This window comes from Xiphophorus couchianus, chromosome 22 (assembly GCF_001444195.1).
Source record: "Xiphophorus couchianus chromosome 22, X_couchianus-1.0, whole genome shotgun sequence".
In the NCBI taxonomy this organism is placed as follows: Eukaryota; Metazoa; Chordata; class Actinopteri; order Cyprinodontiformes; family Poeciliidae; genus Xiphophorus; species Xiphophorus couchianus.
Window position 1 is genome coordinate 18,999,345 of NC_040249.1, and position 23,310 is coordinate 19,022,654.

General features: G+C 37.6%; 2 protein-coding genes across 6 annotated transcripts in view; one reads left to right on the plus strand and one right to left on the minus strand.

Moving 5' to 3' along the window:
• Nucleotides 1–7,702, plus strand: part of srfb (serum response factor b) — a 34,221-nt gene extending 26,519 nt beyond the window's left edge. For 2 of the 5 annotated variants that reach the window (XM_028007293.1, XM_028007296.1), the window contains 4 exons: nucleotides 156–266; nucleotides 1,521–1,718; nucleotides 1,811–1,887; nucleotides 4,026–7,702. In XM_028007293.1, coding sequence (XP_027863094.1) covers nucleotides 156–266; nucleotides 1,521–1,718; nucleotides 1,811–1,887; nucleotides 4,026–4,124 — 485 coding nt within the window. In that variant the 3' untranslated portion in view covers nucleotides 4,125–7,702. Of the gene's footprint in view, nucleotides 1–155; nucleotides 267–1,520; nucleotides 1,719–1,810; nucleotides 1,913–4,025 lie in introns of all 5 variants that reach the window. The other 3 variants (XM_028007294.1, XM_028007297.1, XM_028007295.1) reach the window with 2 other exon arrangements.
• On the minus strand, nucleotides 6,920–22,708 carry fhip2a (FHF complex subunit HOOK interacting protein 2). The gene is made up of 17 exons (XM_028007292.1): nucleotides 22,391–22,708; nucleotides 21,016–21,094; nucleotides 19,779–19,948; nucleotides 19,568–19,672; nucleotides 19,359–19,481; nucleotides 19,057–19,269; nucleotides 17,775–17,971; nucleotides 17,543–17,657; nucleotides 17,342–17,418; nucleotides 17,043–17,235; nucleotides 15,053–15,225; nucleotides 14,397–14,543; nucleotides 14,235–14,325; nucleotides 14,015–14,158; nucleotides 13,243–13,383; nucleotides 11,630–11,733; nucleotides 6,920–11,544 (listed from the first exon to the last, which is right to left on the minus strand). The coding sequence occupies exons 1-17, from the start codon at nucleotides 22,433–22,435 to the stop codon at nucleotides 11,433–11,435; spliced, it is 2,229 nt and encodes a 742-aa protein (XP_027863093.1). The 5' UTR covers nucleotides 22,436–22,708; the 3' UTR covers nucleotides 6,920–11,432.
• Between the last annotated feature and the right edge of the window lie 602 nt (nucleotides 22,709–23,310).

The window sequence follows — 23,310 nt, forward strand, 5'->3', positions numbered from 1 at the left end:
GACTTTCTCCTAACTCTGCTAACGGTACTAATGTGACGTAGTTCTTTGCTGCTGTTCCCTGGGTCAGGTTCTGTCGAGTTGCTGCAGTGGCTTCATGGCCTCTGTGTGTGTGTGTGTGTGTGCGTGTGTGTGCGTGTGTTTTTTTCTTTCTGCAGGTGCAGGCGTTCCTCAGCAGCTCCAGGCCATCCAGGTCCATCCCAACACACAGCCCAACTCCAACAGCGACAGCAGCCCCGAGATCTCCCACACCTCCGCCAACTCCACCGGTAGGTCGGATTTTCACTGGAACAATCACAGTGTACGCAGATTTAGGTTAACTTTATTTTGATAAATTTGCAGCATTACGAAAAAGAAAACTTTATTTTGCTTACCAATATTATATCAAAACAGGAATAGGCTGAAGATAGCACATATACATGCCAACCCTATTCAAAGAATCAGCAGCCTACAATAATGAAAAATATTTATTTTTAATATCAATGTATATAGATATACTTAATTTACATGGTTACACAATACATCATCAATCAATCAATGAAGTTTATTTGTATAGCACATTTAAGCAACAGGGCAGTTCAAAGTGCTTTATGTCATGAAAACATAAAGACATTTCCAGTCAATGATTGTGAGATACAAATATATATCTAGATAACACTTTTATATTTTCTCTTTTATAATTTTACATTTAAAGGTGCTTTTAAAACTCACCAAAAAAAGCACATCATTTGAGATCATCAATTTATTCATTCCACAGTTTCACGCTGATAACTAAAATACATTTAGATTTTACTTTTCTCGTTAGCAAGTTCAAATATTAACTTTGAACTTAATAATTATTAGTAAATTAGAGTAAATTATTTTTACTCTCTCGTAACTTAAATAATTTCTTAATTCCAGAAGAAAAACTTTTGTTCAATGCTTTAGTCATTATTACCAGAATGTTTTGTACACACAGTTTCTTAATATTTTATAGTATTACTTTGAATAAAAAGTTTACAGCGTCTCAAAAAAAAAGTACTGTTACCTCAAACAACGAAAAACTTTAATGGATTTTATTTCCATTTTAGAGATTATTGTTGGACTTTAAAGCTCATCAGGTTGAATAAGGAGCTTCTGTGAACAGCAATTTTTAAGCCTTGCCACAAATTCTCAATGAGATTTAGTACAAGGCTTTGACTAGGCCAGTCTAGCACATAAATATTTATTTATTTAACCCATCAGTGTTTAACCTTTACAAACCAAAGAGCCGTTTTATTTCCTTCAATCCAGGTAATAAAACTCGTTTAGAGCCTCAAAATGTTACATATCCATTTATGAAATGAAAACTAAACATTTCTTAATTAATATCTTTTTTTGTGGTAATTTTTAAATTATCTTGATAAGAAATTTTCCCACTATAAATGATAAACGATACATTGTGATGGCCTGAGCAGGAAAGAGAGTTTGGATATTAAGCGCCATCTGCTGGCCAACATGTGCACACCCCTCATGCCTTTAGACTCTCTCTCCATCTCCCCCAGCAACGGTGAGTCTCCCGGCAACCATCGTCACTTCGTCAGTGCCAACGTCTGTGCCGGGCCACATGATGTACCCCAGCCCTCACACGGTGATGTACGCCTCCACGCCGGCGCTGGCCGACGGGGGGCTGGCCGTGCTCAACGCCTTCTCCCAGGGAACCCAGGCCATGCAGGTGTCCCACGCGCACAGCCAAGACACAGGTGGGAGCCGCACCGCGTCGCTTCAGACAGCAGGGACAGGACTGGAGACGAGGATACACAGATTTTTGATCTTTCTGTGTTTTCCTGCCCAGGTGCCGTCCCTCAGGTGTTCCTCACAGCACCTCCCGGCACGGTGCAGATCCCTGTCTCAGCAGTGCAGCTACACCCAGTACGGCAAGATCTGCATTTCACAAGTGAAACTCTCATATTCCCTATGCAACCAGCATGCCACGTTGACTTCACTAATGCATCTTAACAGAGCACTTGGCACACAGGCCACAGGGCTGCATCCTGTTTGGTCTTTATTGAATGAATGTGGAGTGTTCAGCTGGCATCTTGTTGGTTTTTATTTGTTGCCAAACACATACAGAATACACCAAATACACAGGTGCATCTTAGTAAAAAAAGAATCACATCAAAAAGTGCATTTATTTTAGTAAACTCATAATGATTCATTACACATAACGATACATTTCAACCACTTTATTCTAATTTTGATGATTGTTGCTTGCAGCTAATGAAAACCCAAAATTATTTTCAAGTTTAGTGGAAGGGAAGAAAAACATGTGATAGACCAGTGTTCCCCAACCCCCGGGCCGCGGACTGGCACCGGCCCGTGGACCGAAATAATTAAATATTTCCGGTTTATGTATTATTTGAGTCTGGAGGATCTTTTATTTTGAAAATCCTTTAACCGGATTCTCTTTGTTACGTCTTGCGCGCCAACATTGAGCCCACAAGCAGCAAAATGAGTAAGAAACAGATCAGATTCTTTGGAAAGTTTCTTTGCGAAGGAGAAAAGACCCAGAGAAGAGACAGGAGAATGGATTTATCCCGGTAGGTGATTCCCACATTCCAAGCTCTGCATGGTGACCGGCTCGTTAATGAGGCAATAAAGCCTTCAAACTGCTTTGCCACTTAAAGGCCAAGTCAAGACAATGTTGAATATGGCCGATTTTAGATCTGGCATATTCAACACACCACCATGTAACACACCACACACTGCAGGACGTTGTAAGATTGTCGTAAAGGGAAAATTGGGGGGGGGGAAAAAGGCTTTAGCGGCAACACCAGCATGCAGAAGTATTATCTGACGGTTCCTTCTCCCGACCCCGCGCCGCTGGGTCCGCAGCAAGATTGCCAAGTCTTGACCGATCCGCAGTAATAAAAATGTTGGGCACCACTGTGACAGACTACTAATGTATCTATATGTATTGGCGTCATCAAGACTAAAATATTTAACAGAAGTTATTTAATTTGTACAAGAGCAGATTAAAAAAGTTACAGAAAATATGGCAATTGATTACAAATTATACAAAATTTCGAGACTCATTCTAACCTACAAACTCATTCTAACCTATAGACTCTTTAAAGAGTGAAAAATATCTAATATTCTCTGATTTCAAAAAATACATTGGACGTTTTATCTATTTTTTAAATCTGAGCATTAATATTAATAGAAAGTTCAGTGGAAGGAAGAAATACAGTAAAAAAATGTCAGGATACGATTTCTGTATTTAAAATAAATTTTTAAAAAAATAGTTCTTATGTAATGAGAACAGAAAAATATTAGAAAATAAATTTTAGAAACTTAATTTTGGGTTTTCATTACCTCTAACGGTCAATTACTTGAAATACACACTTCTATTATGTCACGCTGTGTGGAATACATCAATATATAAGATGAGCTTTTCAGTTGAGTTTTTCTTTTCTTGCTTTACATCACAGAGAAAAACACAGCTGTAATCTTCATTCAGTGCATTTATTTTATTAATACTACAGTAATATTTTTCAATTATACCCATTTCCTCTAACTTAAAAAAAAATTAATCTCTGATGCATTTTCTATGAAAGTTTACTGGAAGGAAAACTTGTGTAGTCCTTTTTCATAATCATATTTAATAAAATTTTCAGATAAACAGAATTTTTTTAGTTCTTATTTTTGATACTTGCATTATTACACTTTCATCATTAAAATGAGTTTAATATAATATATTAATATATCTAATAGAATTACTAAAATAAATGAACTTTTTGAAGTTATTCCAGTTTACTGAGCTGCGCCTGTAGCGCCACAGTAGCAGTGCATGGATAAAATGATTGAAATGAAGTGGCAAACATTAAGCTAATGTGTTTTATGGCGTCATCTTGAGTGTTTATCCAGGGCAAACGGCTTTCTGTGGATTAGCTGCAGGATCTCCATTTGCTCTGGCTGCTGTGATGACCTGTGATTGGCTGTCTGTAGTCACCCCTCTCTCCTGGCACGCTAGCGTTTTTAAAAACTTTTATTAATTAATTTTTCCGCAGATGGTGATTGGCCAGCAGTCGAGCGGCAGCAGCAGCAGTAACCTGACGGAGCTCCAGGTGGTCAATCTGGACACGACACAGAGCACAAAGGGCGACTGACGGACGGCAGGAGCTGTTTAACATGGCAGACACACACACATACACACCCCTACACACACACACACACACACACATCTCTATTTATTGATGCCTTCCTTTGAAATTTACCATCACTCTTCTGAATGTGATTTATCAGTACATATCTATAAACACAATGAAGGGCATATGTGTGGCAGGCCCTTAAACAATATGAAGTATGTTTTTGGTATATAAATATATATATATATATATTTGCAAATACATAGGAGATATATCACTATATTATAATTGGAGCCTATTTTCTATGCTGTTAGATGGTGTTATTTTTAGCGTGAGCTTTGTTTCCTTTTGACAAAATGTAATTACACACACGGACTGCAAGGTGCCACCAGCTTCACACCAGCCAAAGAGACATTTGTTTGTCTGAATGTTCCTGTGTGAGCCATCCGTGCACAAGCGTGTGCCTGTGTGTGTGTGCGTACACACATCTGGGGTTTTGTAAAACGGGGGTTGGGAGAGGGAGGAGAGAGACTTGCATTCTGGCTTAAAACAAAACGTTAAAAAAAAAAAAAACAACATTTGGAAATGTAAATAGTTTTTAAAACAAATGAACAGTTGTATTTTTTGGTCGGTTCAGTTTGTGCAACGGCATGTAACAGTTTTTTTTTTACATAGTGGGTTTTGTATGTAGAAGTTGAGTTATTTACATGGATGTGAAAATTAATGCACCATTGTTCACTACAAGATGGAGAAAGAAAGCTATCTACAGCTTTCTGTGCTTTTGTTTTTGTTTATGCTGTTTTTTTTGTTTTGAAGGAATTTCCAGATCATGTAACTTTGTCAGTGAAAGTATAACCCTTTTATAATTTACTGCTGTTGTATTCTTTACTTTAGAGAAGATTTCAGTACTGTACCCTCTGTTAGGCGTGACAATCGGATTGAAATATTTCCTATCAAACTTTTAGTTTAATGTTCATGAACTGACGTATATCCTTGGTAAAATGAGTAAAAAGCCTTAAAATTATTCGAAAAATACATGTTGGCCTTAAGATTTAGATCATAATTATGCAGAAAAACCCAATAATCACCCAGTTTGAGTACCACCCACGAGATTATAATTAAAATGTTGAGTTTTTCAAACATAATGCCAGATATTATGAGGAGAAATTGGCTTTTTGGTTAAACTAGATAAAGCCTTGCTTGTATCATTTTTAATTGTATTACATTTTTTTTAATTATTATTCCTCTGAGTGTAGAGATCCAAATAAAAACACTTGGACCTATTTTTCTTCACTTAGTTTAAAGTTATGTTTTGCCTTTCAGTGTCGCAACATATTTATACTCCCAAGAATATAGCAAACAAATGAAAATTCCCAAATTAAGCTAAAAACTACCCTGTATCATGTATTGTATTGGGATGCTGGTAATTAATTTTGTTAAATATTTCCCTCCTAACTACTTATATGAATTTGTTTACATTTTTCAGTGACACTGCGATGGAAGACGAGTTTCTTTTAAGGCTTTATACTGATCCTTACCAGGGATGCTGTAAAAATACAACTAATTCAGACCAAGTAGATCCATTTCCAGATGCTACTCTAGTTGCCTTGATCCATCTGTGGGTAAAGTTTAAAGCTGGCAGAAAAGAGAACGGTTTTCTGCGAGAACAAGGATGTGATTGTTAGGGATTGTGTCCTGAGGTGCTTTAAAATGTTATTACTGAGTCTGAGTTGCAAGTCTAGACTTGCGTCCTCTTTTTGCGCCATAGTGCCTATGATGCAAAGGCATATTTTGAAAGCAAAGTAATGCAAGGCTGTAGGATATTTCTCTCACACGGCTTTTGGACCTGCCGCCCTGTTTTCTGCTTCACCCTGCAAGGGGGATTGCTTATTGTTGACTCATTTCTCCAGAACTGGTGGGATGACAGAACATGACAAAGAAAACCTGACTGTCGATCATGATGCCATCCTGCAGTCTGTTAGCGTCAAGTTACAGACATTCACTCTGGTACTCATTAGGAAATGTTTAATTTTTTTTTTTTTTTTTTAAGATTGAACAGAGTTTGTGTTTTTCACCTCGTCGTTGAAAGAAATGATTGTGTAGTTTTGTTGTATTGTACAGACATTTTGTAATAAAAAGATGAAATGCAAACTGTTGGAAAAATGATCACATCTGTGGAGACGCAATTTTTTTTTTTTATCAGGACAAAGAATGTTAAACAAAATCATGCTGATTTTGAACGTACCCTAATAAAAAGTATAACCATCAGTTAAATGATGACTAAATGAACTTCCTGTTCTACAGCAATTAGTAGGAAAAACCATGTTAAGGTGTAAAATGACTGGTGTGATAAAAACAAGACATGATGCAGTGATTGGTGTCCTGTACATCGTCACACATTAAGAAAAGAGCCTACAACAGCAAAACCTACAGGGGCATCTCAGTAAATTTAGAATATATATTTGACAATTCAAAACCTGATTTTTTTTCTCCAGAAAATGTTAAATATTAAAGAAAAAATGTGGAAGAAATGTTAAAAGTAAAAACTAATTTTAATGAAGAAATCTATAATTTAAAAAATCTGTAACTTAGAAGTTTGGAAGGAAAAGTGTAGAAATCTTAAAGCTACAAAAGGTCATTTTTATCTAAGAAAAAGCAGGTGGGCAGAGTGCAATAGAAATAAACTCAAAACATTTATTTTATGGCAAATGTTAAGTGGAAGGAAAATATGTGGTAGAAAAATTCTTAAGCAAAAAGCAAAGGAATAAAAACATTTCAGAAAATGTTTTCAGTAGATTTATCACTCTTCCAAAGAATTCAGTAAAAGGTTTTTAATAATTAAAACCAAGACTTGTTATTGCCACTACCAGCAGGGGGAAAATGCTGACAGACACTTGTCCAGTAGACAGTCACTAATTACATCCACAAGGAGTGTTATGGAAGCTGGCTGTTTTGAAGTGCTGTATCAAAACATATTCATGGAAAGTTTAGTGGAGGGACAAAGTGTGGCAAAAGATTCACAACCAACCAAGGTACATGCAATCTTGAAAAGATTTATAAAGGCAACTCTGAAGTTGGAGTCACATCACTTACCCAGCCACACTTTTTCTTTCCAATTAACTTTTGATCTTGAATGATATCCTAATTTATTGAGATGCACTTGTAGGATAATCGAAGTATCCACAGTAAGGCATCTTCTCTTCCTGTCAGTGTCTTTCCAGACCAAAGTGCTGACAGCTGAGAACAAGCTCAGCTCCACTGGCCCTTTTCTCTCTCTGCACAAAGAAAAATAATTGCTTCAAGCATGCATTTTCACCAGGTAGTATAACGCTATTGTACACATACAATATACAACTGTACACCAGAAGTTGCAAAACAGTCGATTTAAAAAATGTGCATGACAGTTAAAATAACAAAAGGAAAAAACAATAGAAATGTTACTCCTGGAACATCCAAAACTTCTTTTTTTCTTGGTGTTTTGGTTCATGAAGAAGAAGAAAAGTAAAACATACAAAACAAGAATTACAACAATGTGCAAATCTGAATCCATGCAAGCAGTTTGCATAATGTAGCTTAGGTGCAAGAGTGATGAATTTGGAGAAGGAAATAAAAACAAAAGGAGCAGATACTCATGGCTTCAATCAATAACACTGTCATTTCTTCTCAGCAAAGAAAATACCAAACAGAATTGATCCCTTTTGGGATCAAATTAAAACAAAAAGCACATTTAGAAACTTTTCTATGAGCAGGATTATAAATTAAAGACACCCTCCAGACATAAAGGCAACACAACCCGTTCCAACACCACCGGTGCATCATCTCTAGGATGAACGAGTAACACTGCAACACCTCACAGGATGTCATGACAACTTGTGAAGGACGTCTCCGTATGCTGTACTGGGAAGGGTTTAGGACAAAACTCTTTATAAGTCAGTTTTTTTCTTCTTCTTTTGTCCGGCATAATTAGAACAACAAAAAAAAGGAAAAATGAGACAGGTTCCTCTCAGACTCAAATGTTCATCCCTAAAAGTGAGAAAGTTCAGATCATGATGACTTGAATAAGAGAAGATATGTTTCTCCACAAAGGCATGAGCCGTTTTCCCCCAAACTGATCCAACTCCTTCAGAAGAGACACCAGAGAGAGAGTTACCCCTCCCCCACTTGTTTCTGCACATGACCAGTCAGCTGGCTGAAAGAAAATTTCCTAGAGAATTTACCTCCAACTACATGTTGGTGTAGATTCTGGGACAGGAAGGCAACTTCACATCTCTTTTTATCTTGAATGTTTCCTGTCAACCAAGAGGCTTCTTCAGACAGTAATGTGGACATTTTGGACAGGAAATAGACGGTTTGCTATTTGTGTGAAAGAAGCCATCGATGTAAAACATGAAAAGCCAACTGCAGGTTTCATCTTTCTAACGCCTGCACTGCAGCCTCGACTCATCTGAGAGGCAAAACATCGAGACAAAACCAAAAATCCAGTTGCCCATTCTGCCGTTTGGAAATGTTTACAGTCAACATCTACAGCTATTTTATGTTGTGAAAACTAAAAGAAGCATCTTCTTTAACTGCTGCACACTGCCTTTCAGCTGGCTGACAGAAGGTTGATATGCCTTGTAACTAGGAAGTCAAAATCATCCGTTCTGTAGTATTTGTTATGGTGAGAAAACTAAAGCAACATCCCTGGATTCTTACTGAGAGACAAGAAGTTTTAAAACTACTGCACACTGCCGGTCAGTTGGCTGAATAAAGACTGCTACACTTTTCTACAAGGATGACAAAATCAGCTTTTATGACCAACTGTTTTTGACAACCGTCATATTCTGCACTTAATAAAGTATAGTCACTTTAAAAAGTGCTGCACACTGCAAGTCAGCTGAATGAAAAGGAGGTTGCTACACTTTGCAACTTTAAGTGAAAAATTTGGCTGTTTAGAAATATTTCTGGTAGTAAGAAAATATGGTCTCGTGTAAACTAAATATTTGTTACTCATATTAAGACAATGTTTCAAGGCTAATGTTTGTTATGATCCCAATTTTAGATTTTCTGCTTTTCTGTATTAAAAAAAAAATCAGATTTCTTTCTGAATTTTTTTTTGTTGCATAAATAAGATTCTACAAAATTTTACATCCAAAGTGTTAAAAACCAAAGTCTGTAGATAAGGAGGAAACAAAGATGAGGATGGACAGCCATCTGCTTCTTTTCCTAATCAGCATCTGTCCAACTACATGTGCATGCAGACACTGAAGGTTTCCAAGATAGTCATGATAAAAAAAGCTGAACTCAAAAGTTGTATGGAGAAACAGCTGACGCTATAATAACTGTGTACAAAATGGGTGCGAACTTCTGAGGAGGTAATCTGCTGGCACCAGATCATTTTGGGGATTTGAAACGTTTAACAACCTGGAAATTAAAATATTTTTTTTCCAATTTCTAACTTTTCATGACCAGTCAAACAAAAAAGTTATTTCCTGAATGAGAACTAGAAACCAACTAAGTTTAAGAGTTGAATATTCATTTTATCTGTGTATCAAAGTCAACATAATAATTTTTTTTAACTGTTATAATATTGGTGTTTTTTGAGTAAATGAGAGAAATCTTCACTTGATGTAACCACACAATGAGAATCTCAAAGCAGCCCATGCCTACTCTCTAAAGAAATGACTACATATGAACACTGATGAGTAAAACAATGAACACTCCAAACTCCGGTGAGTTCCTGACGCCTCGTCCTAATCTTCAGTGATGTAACCAGTGCAGCGAGGTAAGGTCCGTGTGCAAATCCTCATTTTCTGCAAATTCCCAGTTTTTGCTCAACACGACGTGATGGAGGGTCACATCTTTGGGTGGTGAAGTACTTAAAGCCAAACCCAGGAAAGACACCAAAACAAATTAAAGTCTCTGCAGTCGGTCATTAAACAGTCTCTTAATTTCAACAAAACATTAGATAATAAAAAAGGCAACATGAAAGCAAATCAAGAAATAAATAAGATGACTTGGCATTTAAAATGAGTGCAGTACGTCACTATGGATGTAACTACAGATATGTGTAAGGGCTGATGGTGAGGGGATTTTCCCCTCTACAACTTTTCTCTTGGTTCCTGCACAATATTCAGAAAAATGTAAGACTTTTCCAGACTCCTTTATAAGAAAGAAAATTAAGGAAACATAGGAAGGACAAAAGAGGGGAAAGACAGAAGAGGGAAGGAGGAGGACACCATGGTGTTTCTCAGAAATAAAGGAAGAAATTTAGACAATTGGATAGGAAAAGAATATAAATATGTCTCCATATTATTCACTTTTGTTTTTACATAATTTTATGATTCTGGAAAACACAGAACTCAAAATCCAGACTTTTCCAGGCAACGTTTTTCAGGGACAAAAGAAGAAAAGAAAGAATGTCAAAAGAGAAGGAGCATAGAAATGCCAAGAAATGAAGGAGACAAAGAGAATACATAGGGTGAGGGAAAGAAGAAAGGACAAGAAAGAAAGGAAGGACATCAGCCAGGCTTAAAGGTACGGCATGGAAAGAGAAAAGATACAGGAAGGAAGGAATTTTGTTTCCATGTTCTTGTTTTTTTTCTTATACTGAAAAATCCTAAACTCAAAATCCAGAGAATTCCAGTCTTAATGTTCAAAGATGAAAGGAAGAAATGACAAGAGGGACAGAAGAAAGGAAATAAAATAACATAAAGACAGAAGGAAAGAAAAAAAATATAGAAAATGAAAATTTAGACAACTGGATGAAGAATAAAGTATGTCCATACAATTAGTTTGTTTTTCTGTAGTTTTCTGATCCTGGAAAAATTTCCAGATTGTGCAGGAACCTCTCTCTCTCCAAACAGACAACACAAGGGGGATTAAAAACAAAATGTTCCACAGAGAAACACTTCGCTGTAAATGAAAGGTGTGACTCCACACTAAGGCAATGTAACATAAATAAACACATTTACTCCTCTATATTAAAACTCCACACTCATTCCAAAGGTAGAAGATAGAGGAGAGAAGGGCAGTGAGAAACTGCACAAGTTGGAAAAACAAAAAACAAAACAACCAAAACAAGAGTCCAGTGAACATGTCTGTGCACCTCCATCAACATCCCTGTCCTCTGTCTCGTCCTCTGGCTGGGCAGTGTCTGCGCTCCGACTTGCTCAGAGGTCAGAGGAAGGGGGATGATGAAGCCCGTCCACCTGGGCTCCTAACAGTCTTGCAGGTGAAACCAGTTAGTGGTAATTTTCTGCCAACCCTTTGTCGCCGGCGCCCGCGGAAGGCCCCGGCTCGTCCTGACCCGTCTGCCTGGAAGAGGCAGATGGTGGAGCAGCAGGACGGTTACGGCGAGGACGAAGCCGCTGCGTGATACTTGACGAAGGCGATGGCTGCCAGCTCTTTGCAGAACTCCTCAAGCACAATGACACCTTCCAGCAGCGTACTGTGGTCCACGCTGTGAGGACAGAAAGAGGGACAGAGAGGGCGTTTCAGAGGTCAGCTCAAAGGAAAAGCGGCTGATGCCGTCAGTAAGTACATACGTGACTCCCTCTGGCTCCAAGCCCAGTAGTCTCTTCCTCACAAGCAGCAGTTTGGGGGTGAAGTCTGGGATGCGGTGAATCCTCAGCATTAAATCTCCAACCACCTGAGGACACAGGGAGTTTTCACACCTGACTTGTTACATTTTCACCTGGTGCGGTTTGCTTTCACACAGTACTGTGTCAAACAAAACAAACCCTTTGAAAAAGCTGTTCCCCTCCTAGCCTGTGGTGGCGCTACACCAACAACCACTGAATGAAACAACACAAAACCTCTGAAGAAGATATGAGTAAAACTTCCTCATGGTATAGCGTGGTATTTTCGCCGTTTTAGGATTTCTCTGTTTCTGACAAGAGTCCTTGTCATTTCTCTTTCTGGAACAGGGTGTCCAAACTTTCTGTCACATAGGCCAAAACTGTCAGCTCAAATGTAAACAATATAATCTTTAAAAAATAACCAAAAACGTTGCAATTTTTTAACCTATTCAACAACAAAGTAAGCATGAATATTTTAATAATAAATTGTTTTTGTAACTTCAAACTTCAAATAGTTTTTGCACACTTTCCTAGTGCAAGTAAAGGCTAAATGAAAGCAATCCAGTTTACTTATTTTGGGCTTGATTGAAGAAAACAGAAAGAATATTTTGTTTGTTCTCAGCAACAAAAAACAGAATCTAGGTCAGTCTTCTTTTGAAGACACTTGCTGTATTTAGCTAAGTTTTAACACAGCAATTAAAGGCACTAGAGTGTATATTAGCGCTTAGGTCAAAGATTAAATGTGATCGGTGGTGAATATATTATAAAACAGATATTCAACACAAAAGTAAAAATCGGATTTATACTTTGTAGCAGTTCGTTACCAGAAAAAAACGCTCATCTCTTTACAACAAATTTATTGTTTGTAAGTAGACTTTAATTTAAAAGTTGCGATTTTCTCCTAATTTATTTAGTTTAGGCTTGAATAGTTGTAGGAGAGGAGGGGGGGCACAAAATCATTCCACAGGCTGAGAATGGCCCCTGGGCCTCACTTTGAACACTCTCTCATAAAGTTTTGAACATTTTGTCACGTTATAGCAACAAAGCAAATCAAAATATCTCACAGCATGATGCTGCTTCCACCTTGCATCAAAGGGGGACTGGTGTGTTTGTTATGATGTTTTTTTTACTATTTAAGTATTAAGTGACTCATAAGGGTTAGTGGTTCCACTTGATTTCTTTAAGGGGTGTATCACAAGATTAAACAAATCTTGTTCATTATACACAATTTTATCACATACAATCCCAATTAAAGACGTTAAAAGTGGAGCAGGAGGGAAAAAATCTATAGCATAAAGCAGCTGCTTCAAATAGTCTGTAAATACGTAAGCTGTGATTTAAAAAAAAAAAAAAAAGCGCTGAGCAAATTCCCAGAATTCATTCTCCACGTAGGAACTGTAGTTCTGGGAACAAACATGTGGCAAATTTCACACAGTTATCAAACTAATGAAGCTTCTGATAATTTCAAGGCAGTTGCCACAAAATAAAAAATAACCAATATTAAATCAACTGCAGTCTGTAAACTTTAGTAATAGAAACATTCTTTGTCTTGGTTGTGGCATCTCACGAGGACGTCTCACCCTGACAATGACGGAGAACAGCGACCTGCAGCCGGGGGCCAGGCTGATGTAAGGGTCCAGCAAGTATTCATGAAGGTGAGGGTGGGGCAGCAAGGACAGCTTGGAGAGCACGGCAGTCACCTGCAGGTTGACGTCATAAGGCTGCAGGGAAACAGGACAAAGCAGGAAATAAGTGATTAATTCTCAAAGTTTCATTTAAAGGTCAAAACAAACATGAAACTAGAATATTAGGGCCAGACAATAAGAGTTTTGTTTTTAAATGACAAGAAAAAATAAGATTAGCATAATTTCTCAAACTGATGAGAAAAAAAGTTTTTTAATGACAGCAAAACTTCCATAGTTATCAAGTTTGAACTCACTATGTCCATGAGGTTCTTTCTTTGAAATAAAATGATTTAATTATTGATGATTTGATGCTGATGTATTCAAAGATCACAATTTCTTATTTATAAAACCAGTACTGAAGTATAACTTCACAAAATGAGCATTACGCATGTTAATGCAGCTTTTCCGAGTAGTTCTCATAAAATAATTTATTCTCATTTTCTTACAACTTTATTTTTGTAATTTCAAGAAACAAAATCCTTAGTCTGGCCCAAATACTGTCATAAAACTAAATGTTATCCTTTAACTTGTGATTCTCCTAATAGTTAAAGAAGTTAACCATTAGGAGTTAACAAAAACTTTAAGCCAAGTTAATCAAAAACAGAATCAATTTAAGTCAATAGTCAATACTCCTTCAAGATTTGACATTATATTAAATCAAACTCACTTGATCAAGGATGCGACCCATTCTGTCAAACAGAACCTTTAGGAAGTGACCTTCAAAGAACGGCATGTCCAAGTTACATTTCTCCAGAGGTTTCGGACTTCCCCTCCAGTCCCACCGCTGGCAGACGCCACAGAAGTCCCTGAACTGAGGCGAAAATAAAACCCTTTAAAGGAAGAAGACAAAAGCAGAAGACTTTCTTGGTTAGAGGAGTGGAGCTGACCTGTCTGTGAGCGTCTCTGAGGTAGGTGTCGTAGCCAGTGCCTTCGACGTGATACGACGACTTGGCCTCATCAGGCACCAAACACAGGAAGCTGCAGGAAACAAACTAGTTAGAACAGATAAAACACTTCATCCAGCCCTGCAGCAGGAACAGATCCAGCACCTATTGACGATCTTGTGGACCTCGGTTTTCCCGTCAGACTTTGAGTGATCGGGACTGTGTTGGGGGGAGGAGCCGAGCCAGTCAGAGCCAGACAGCCTGCTGTCCGGGGAAAGGTCGTCTCCAAACAGCGGATCCTCCTCCAGGTCCCTGCAGACGGAGATTTGTTCTCATTATCAAGTTTTGTCTTGTTATTTTTAGACAGATCTATGTTAAAAATCTTTTCTTTTTGTCATTGCTTCACATTGGTTACCAGAACTTGTTCAGAAATGTTAAAAAAATCTGACTCATATCGATAGCTGTTATGTAAACAGCTGAATAAAATCAGTATTTCTGCAGCTTATGAAGCAGCTGGATGAGGAAAACCAGAAAGCTGGGGCAGGCGTGTGTCTTAATGGTTTCATTAGATCACATTAACCAAACAAAAGTACAGAAGCTAATTAATGTTCACTGGATTTCATTTTTATCCACAACTTTCAATTATGCTAATAATCCTCTACATCACAACGATCGCTACTTAATCTCAGCACCAGAGGAACAGCAAATAAAACCAAACTGAACAGAAGAATCTCCAGCTCATTTGCAACACAGAATGCATTATTTTTATTTGCAGTGTTTTTTGTTCAGGCAGAAGCCACAGGACGACAGCAGGTCCTTACACAGCGTCGTGGGGCTGCCCGTTCTCCAGGGGCTCTCGCTCCTCCCGCTCCTCCTGCGGTTTGTTCTCCAGGTAGTTCCTCTCCTCCAGGTTGCGCAGCACCAAACTGTGCAGGATGTGCTGGTTGGGCTTCTGGATCAGCTGCTCGAACAACCGCAGCGTCATGATGCTGATCTGAAGACGAGAAAGATTCGTTTTACTTGACAGGGAAGTAGGCGGCTGTTGCTTTAACAACACAAAAATGATTCATCTTTCTTTTGTGCTCTGAGAACTTCTGTCATGCTCTAATTAGTATTTCTCAGCTTTTAGTTGCTCATTAGATAACTTTTAAAGAGTTTCAGTGAACAAGAAAATTATACAATGTAAAAGAAAAAGAAAGAAAAGAGATTTCCAATTAAAAATGTATGTGATAAACCAAGACATACTTGTTGAATGGATGCAAAATAATACATTCTTGCCTATGATAGAAAAAGAAATGTGGCCTTAAAGAGTTATTTGGCTCTCAGAGCAGCCAAATAAAATTTGTTTGGAGCTGCAAATGTCATGGCTTTTTGAAAAAAGGCAACTTTTTAGATAAATGTGTAATTTAGGAAATGTCTAGTCATTTTTAAAGAACCAGCATTTTACTTCTATTTTTTAGGATTTAAAATGAAGATATATAAAAATATACATTTAAACGCACATAGATTTCAACCTAATGACAAGGAAAAGAGATTTAAAACATTTCTGGTACTTTTATAGTGTCATACTTTCTGTATTTAGTGCAAATATTGCAGAAAAAAACTTGGAAAACAGTTAAAAACATGCATTTGTTATTAATTTGTGGAAAGTCCAAAGAGCCACTTGCAGCTCCAAAACCACAAGGAAAGTTTAAAGTATTTACTGAAAGAAAGAGACATTAATATTTTTGTTTATGTCCAACTTTTTGATTTGCATGCAAAAACATTATGTGTGGCAACCCCCCCCCCCAAAAAAAACTCCACAATGTTTAGCATGGTGGTGGGAGTATCATGCTGTGGGGATGCTTTTCTTTAGCAGGAAGAGGAAACCAGGTCAGAGTTGATACTAGGATGAATGAAGCTAAATACAGAACAATCCTGTTAGAAACCCTGAGACACTTGACCCTGGTTAAGGTTCCTCTCCCAGCAACAGGACAATTTGGACTTGAGCTGATTTGTTATTGGGATAACTACAGAAGTGCTCATTAAAAGTATTTAAAACTCATTACATTTGGTCTGGGATTGTATGTTAGAGTCAGTAAAGCCACGTAAACACTGCTCTCATAAAAAATCTCAAAATAGTTAAAATTAACAACTTACAGATTCTTGAAAAGGCTATTTCAGGACAGCAGGTGCATTAAGTAGTGCAGGTTTATGAACTGCATTTAATTCGATTTTTACAAATATATAGGTTTTTATTGATGCCCTCATGAACGTGGGGTAGAAACAAACAATCCAAAAACACTTTTAGTTTTTGGAGATCGCTAACATCATCATGCATTGTAATCTAATTTTATTAATCTACATGCAAGATCAAATAGCAAGAAAGTTCCCCATCTAGCGAGACATCCATCCTGAATATGCACCCATTGGGTTTTAGATCAAATCCCAAATAGAACTATAATTAAGAATCTGCAGCAAGACTTCAAAAACTGATATTTACACAATTCAATCTTAACTTGAGCTGTTTTTTTGTTTGTTTTTCTTTGCAAAGAGAAATAAGCAACATTTTAGCCTTCGTGTCAAGAAATAGCAGAGACTCCTATTAAAACTTGCAAGCTGCAAATGCATCAAAATGGTGGTTCTGGTGTTGACTCAATGTGGCAGAATGCAAATGGACGGCACATTTTTCCAAAGTTTATTAAAATCTTTTTCTGTCCACAGTTCTGTGCTACTTTGTGTTGCTCAATCACATAATAACACTGAATTTTGTGGTTGTTTTGTGCGAAAATGTGAGGAAGTTCAAGGGGTATGAATATGATAGATAACAACCTCATCTGACAGATGGTCACAGTGCTCGATGAGTCTGTGTCTGAGTGGATTCTGAGCGATGGTAGCCGGAGTTTCTGCCTCCTTGTCCTCTCCCAGCAGAAAGTAAACAATCTCCTGCAGCAGCGCTTCGGACGTCACCTGCCTTATGATGCGGTTCAGCAGCGCCGTGGAGGTCAGGATTCCCACCTCAGACCTGCGGTAGCATGCAGAGAAAACTTGTTTTGGAGCAGTCACAACTCACTCCGGTCTAGAAATGTCAATACGCGATGATTGATGGATGAATCAGGAGCAGCACTTACGTCTGCATGAGCTGCGGTTCCATCACAGACACAAAGAATCTTTCTCTCACAGCCTTCGCCATCACTGCAGCGGCCGACTGGAAGACAGAAAAACAAAGAAACAAAGCTTTTCAGAGAGAACATCAGTAGTTCTGTCAATTTATACTACAATACAACACATCAAAGCACAACAATCAGAGCTGGTTAAAAAAAAAAAAAAACCTTCTGCGCCTCCTTGATGAGCTGATCGCAATAATCGAGCCACGACAGGAATGATATCAGAGCTCTCTTCCCTGTGAAGACAGCAGCATCCTCTTTCAGGTTGTATACATCTAGACTGAAACAGATAAAAAGGAGGAAAAAAAGACGACTTGTAAGGCCATTCAAAACACAATTTCATACAAAATGTTATTTAAAGACAACAAAATGACAATGGAGTTAAACTCCGATTTACCCCCAGTTGACCGACTCCACAGTCTCAATGTCCAGGGGGTCCATGGATGGCGGCAGAGCTTTATAAAACGAGACCAGCCTGTCAGTGAGAAGCTCACACAGCTCCGTGTTTTCTGTTAAACACTTTGCAGCAGCTGGCTCAGGCAAACTAACGAGGAGCATCAATCCCTCGCATGCTTTCACCACTATCCGGCCATCCTAAAAAGAAAACAAAACACAATCCTGATTATAAACGTGATCAGATTTTTCAGGATTTGTAAACGTTTGATCCGGCAGTGCAGTTTTTTCCCCCAGAGGCAGCCATTTTTAGCATCTTATATTAAAAATTAGTATGATTAGCATAGCTAGCAATATCCAAGTTATGTTTCCAAATCCAGCATTTTTTAATGGAGCTGAAAGCTCAAAATGATAACACAGAAAAGTAGTTGATTATTCTGACTTTTGATTGGGTAACAAAATTGGCAGATGTTTCTTTTAACCACTTAATTCGTATTTATATAATATAAATATACTAAAAGATGAAAGTAAACAGAAAATTTATTATATTGCAGAAAATGCTACAACACAGCATTCCATTGGTATTTACTTAACTATTTGTAGCAAATGACACAAAAAATAGTTCAATAGTGTGTAAACTCAACACTTTCTGCTTGACTAACATCAATACTATGTAAGGTTGATCCTTTAGTTATTTTTTCTATTGATTGATTAATAATTGGACAACAAAAGGTGTTTAATATGAGATTTGTCATTATAGAATTTGAACCAGGTGAAGTTAAAACTAAACTATGCTACTTGTGCAGTTCTGGGTAAGAAATATTTGGAGACAAATGTTTTTTTTTTTAAATGCAAAATGTTTTTGTACAGTTTTGACTTAATTACTGCTTTGTATCATTCTTTCATCAAATTGCCTTTTGTAGTCTGCATACTCCAGTTAGTGATCAATCAATTTCTAAATCAGTCGACAATCATTTCAATAATTCCTCACAATTAATCGTTTCAGCCCTAAAACTGAGTAACTTTGCTTCACTCTGTTCAACCTTCCTGCTTTCAGTTGAAAGTCTTACTCTCTCTCACAGCCTGAACCAACACAAAATACAGTTTTATTTTAAATTCCTCTGTCTTCATTTTTTTTAATAACTCACTAAATAGCTAACAACTTTCAGGCCAGAGGTGGTTGTTGTTTTTCCATAAGGTGAAAATCAACAGAAAGTTGAAATTTTGGACGATCAAGCAGAAAAATAAATAAATTGAGCAAAATTATTCATGTGAAATTGACTTACTGGACTCTTTGTGAGGTTAAGCAGCGAGGTGACCAGATTGTAGTTGTTGGTATTGTTATTGTTAGCAGCTGGGCTTGAGGTGGCAGCAGCAGCTGCGGCCTGAGGTTCTCCAGGATGATCTGCCTGAGACTGGCCCGTATCTGGAGCCAGAACACTTTCCTTTCCCCCTTCTGCTGCAGCAGAACTCTTTACCTCTGGTCTCTTTGATTTGTTCTGCAAACATTTAAAATGTAAAAACAGTCTGAGACCAAGACATTTAAAACTTTTATAAAAGCTCTACATTTCTTCTCACAAGAACCCACCTCAAGGAAGAAGTTGACAAGGTATGGGTCCTGTTTTAGTTTGGCACAGACAATGCAAAGAAACTGGATCTCCTCGTTTTCTGTAGGCGCAGCTAGAACCTCACCACACAGCCGGATCAGTTTCTGACAGATTGATCGGAGGGATACGTCCTAAATAAGTAACGTGCCATCACACACAGAAAGGAAAAACAAACGGTGAAGCGTCTCACCTGTACAGGTCGGTGGACGTTGATGTGTGGCAGAAGCGGCTGACGAATGTGAGCGAGCAGCTTTGTGTAAAAGGTAAGGACTTGCTGTTTCATTCCAGGAGGACACTGAAACAAAACGTTTAGAAACAATCTGATGAAAGCCACCTCAGTTTTTACTCTGTAAACAACTAAATAAAACCTAATTGTCTAGAACAATGAAGGACCTCCTTACATCTGCTTTGCCTAACGTGTAGAGGGTCTCCAGGATCTTGTGGTGCAGGAGGTACTCCATGCAGGGTCCCGTCTCACCAGACTCCCTTTCTGCCTCCTCCTGGGTCAGAATGTCCAGCATCTGCTCCAGGTGGGATGGGATGTTGGTGTCTGTGACTGGGGCTTTGTCATCTAACAGAAACATGTTAAACACCTTATTAATACCATAAAATGCAAAAATAAAAAGGTAAAATACACCAAATCAAAATATAAAAGAAATAATTTATAGAATTACATTGCTCATGGTGGCAGCAGGTTGAAGTAGCTCTGTTACATTAGTTCAGTTTGTTCTTTTTATAGACCTTTGCGCGCAAGTACTGCTAATCCTTCTCATTTGCTTTTGCCACCCTGCCAGGGATATGATTTTTGCCCATTATGATTGATGGAAGAGACGGTTTGAACTTCCTCCTTCTCTCTGCTCTGCAGCCATGAGGCCTCCTTTTCAACTCCCTGGAATTTAGGGTCGTAGTTCAAGTAATATTTGAGATGCTAATCAGCTGCTCCCAGTTGTAAAAACAATACATTGTAGCCACGGTTACGCATCATAGCAACTGCGATCCTGCACATGCTTATGCTTTAAGGATTTAATGTATTGTGCAACTCTAATTAGAAGTTTCAAACTTTAAAAAGTTGGGGTTTAGCTGCCAGACATTTGTGTAATATGAGCGTATAATATTACTTCTATAGATGAGCATGGGAAAAAGAAGACAGCTAAGCATCGTGAAAGGCTACTGCAATGCAAGCTCGACATTCTCAGAATACTTGACTGTTAGCGACTTTCCATTTTGTGCTTTCTCTGAAACAGTGAAGGTGCTCTCACAATGCAAACAGGCTTCCAAAGAATGTGCAAATCTGAATCCTACCATTTAGCTCATTTGAGTGTATTATCAACCCTGAGAAGAGTGTTGATGATATCTAGTTTTAGACTGAAAAAAAAAACACAGATCAATACCAATGTGAAACAGCAGCATTTTTTTTCATCATGTCTAAAAAGAAACTGATATAAAAAATAAAAGATTATTTCAGGATGATCCTGCCTGACTCAATTTTTAAAAAAGCACTGTCACTCAAATAAAAATAACATGCTATGAAAAAGGTGCCTTTTCAGCATTGCAAAAGACTAACGTGTTAACAATGCAGAAATAAATCTAAATAATCATTTCTTCTTCAGCTATGACCAGATTCCAAACATGTCTTACCAGAAGTTTCAATGTAATAATGTGTAATGCCCTTCCAGTGATAAACAAAGTCTTCTTGCAAGGGTAGAGATGGAGCAAGCTGGAAAACAAGAGGGAAAAAAATATCAGTTAAATTTCATCGTGTCCATGTAAGTTACTACTTTTAAAATGTTCCCTTAAATGTATTACTTTTTATTTTTAGTATTTTAATATTTATTTTTCTGCAAATTACCTTGAATATGAATAGTGAACTTGTATATGTTGTGGGTTGAATGGCTACAATGGCCTCTCAAAAACAGCTTTCTATTTCTTATTGCAGGTTTTGCAATTGCTAATAAACATAAACAAACGTCCAATAAATTACGTATTTGTTTTCTATCTTTCTCATTATTCCTGTAAGCAACCAGGCTTTTTTGTTAATGTTTCTCACCCAAAAAAGTCGTTTTATTCTCATATTTTTAAAAATCAGCCAAATGGTCCTGCAACTTCTGACATGTTGGCAAGTTTTATAAAGGCCTCGTCATTAACATTTGATTCAGGTGTGTTGGAGCAGGGATGCATCCAAAAGTTGCAGGACAATGGAACTGGAGGACTAGTGGTCCTCTTCAGAAATTACCCCCAAATGACAAGAAAGTAAATGCAATTTAAAAATGTTGTAAAAAAAAAAAAAAAAAAAAGACAGGACTGAATAATAAATTAAACCAACATTTCTGCTAATTTAGTGGCTATTGGTGTTTTTATTGGGACACTTCTTAACTGATTCTGTAAAAATGCTGGTATGTCCAAACATGAGTCAAGGTCACATTTTTATTTTGTGGAGCAGGAACTGGAAACATCTTGAGGACCACTCCTCTAGGTGGCAAGGAAACCAGTCAACTGCTTAGCTTTATAAACAATAGGAGAAGAAAGACAGGTTTTCCTGCTGCTGGTGCTTATTGTTCATCAGGTACCCTACTTGCAAACATCTAACGTGTAATTTTAGCAAAGTACTGAGGCAGAAAGGCCACGGACTGTCAATTTGAAATGGTTAATAGCATGTTTGCGCAACATCACGGTCCAAATATTTCGACATACTGTTTGAAATAGCGTAGCTAGCGAAGATGTTAGCTTAGCTTTTAGCATGTCAAGGGCTGAAAGGTAGCTTTTGAAATAATTCGCATTAATGTATACACTTGTCACTCTTTTAAAAGATAAAAATCAACCAAACAAACAAAAACACCACAGCTGAGGGTACCGAATGAAAAGAAACAAGCGGAAAACAAATATCATGCTAATTGTTAGCTTGCTAGCTAACAGCCTAATGCTGACGTTTTGACAAAACACCGACTTTAACCCAAATTAACGCCACAAAACGAAAACCTATGCAGAAAAAACGTCCAGCTATAATAAAACTCACCGCTTCCACGGCGTGCTGGAGAATGGACGTAAATTTGGAGAACATCTTGTTCTTTGACTGGACCAGTTTCTCCCGAGAAGACCTAGAGAATTCCTCTATCTTCTTCCTGTTGTTGCCGCCTCGCTCCAGATTGGAGGTTTCATACAATGACCCTTGAAACGAAAGAATATAATGAAAGCAATAAACTCGGAGCACGTTCTGGGCCTCGGAACTTTACAGGCCTGGCACCGCTACTGTAAACAAGGCGTCTAAGGGCTCAGAGGAAAGGTAGGCTCACTTTGGACACGGTGGCACTTCCCTCGCCAACCGCTTCTGATAGTGACCACCAGGGGGCGCCGATGCACCGGACAACAGTCACTGCACAAAACTGAACTCTGTTTTGAAAGGTGAGCTCAATGAAGGATAAAAATATGTCTAATTCCATAAATTAATACATTTCTAAAAAATATATTTAAATGTGTACAATTTTGAATGGAACATAATTTACCAATATATATATTAAACGTCAATTAGATCAAAATAAAAGGGTATTTATTGATTGATTATTTATAGGTTGATTATTCTTATGCTTTAATAATTTACATATATTTCATATATATAATTACATATGATTATCCAGATAAACGTATTTATGTATAAGTCATTGTATCTCTTTAATATCAAGGGTCTTAAGTGCCAACATTCAATACATATTTAAGTTATTGAAAAAAATATTTATGATCATTTTCAAAAATATAATTATCAGCATAAAAAATTATTTCATAATCCTGTGTTGCTACACCTCATCATTTTAAAAATATGTAATCCTAAGATATTGAAGTCAATGTGCAATCCATTGACAAGGAGATTGGTCTGAAGATGACTTCCTGTGCATACTAAAGTCACTGTCTATTTGACAAAGACGTGTTAAATTCTATTTT

Bases quoted from the DNA above. Each gene is read 5' to 3' on its own strand.
- fhip2a (XM_028007292.1), bottom strand. From the start codon at position 22,435: ATGTTCTCCAAATTTACGTCCATTCTCCAGCACGCCGTGGAAGCG. The intron at 17,658-17,774 runs GTAAATCGGAGT...TATCTGTTTCAG, and splicing joins GTGGAGTCGGTCAACTGGGG to TCTAGATGTATACAACCTGA. The intron at 17,419-17,542 runs GTTTTTTTTTTT...TCTGTCTTCCAG, and splicing joins TCATCAAGGAGGCGCAGAAG to TCGGCCGCTGCAGTGATGGC.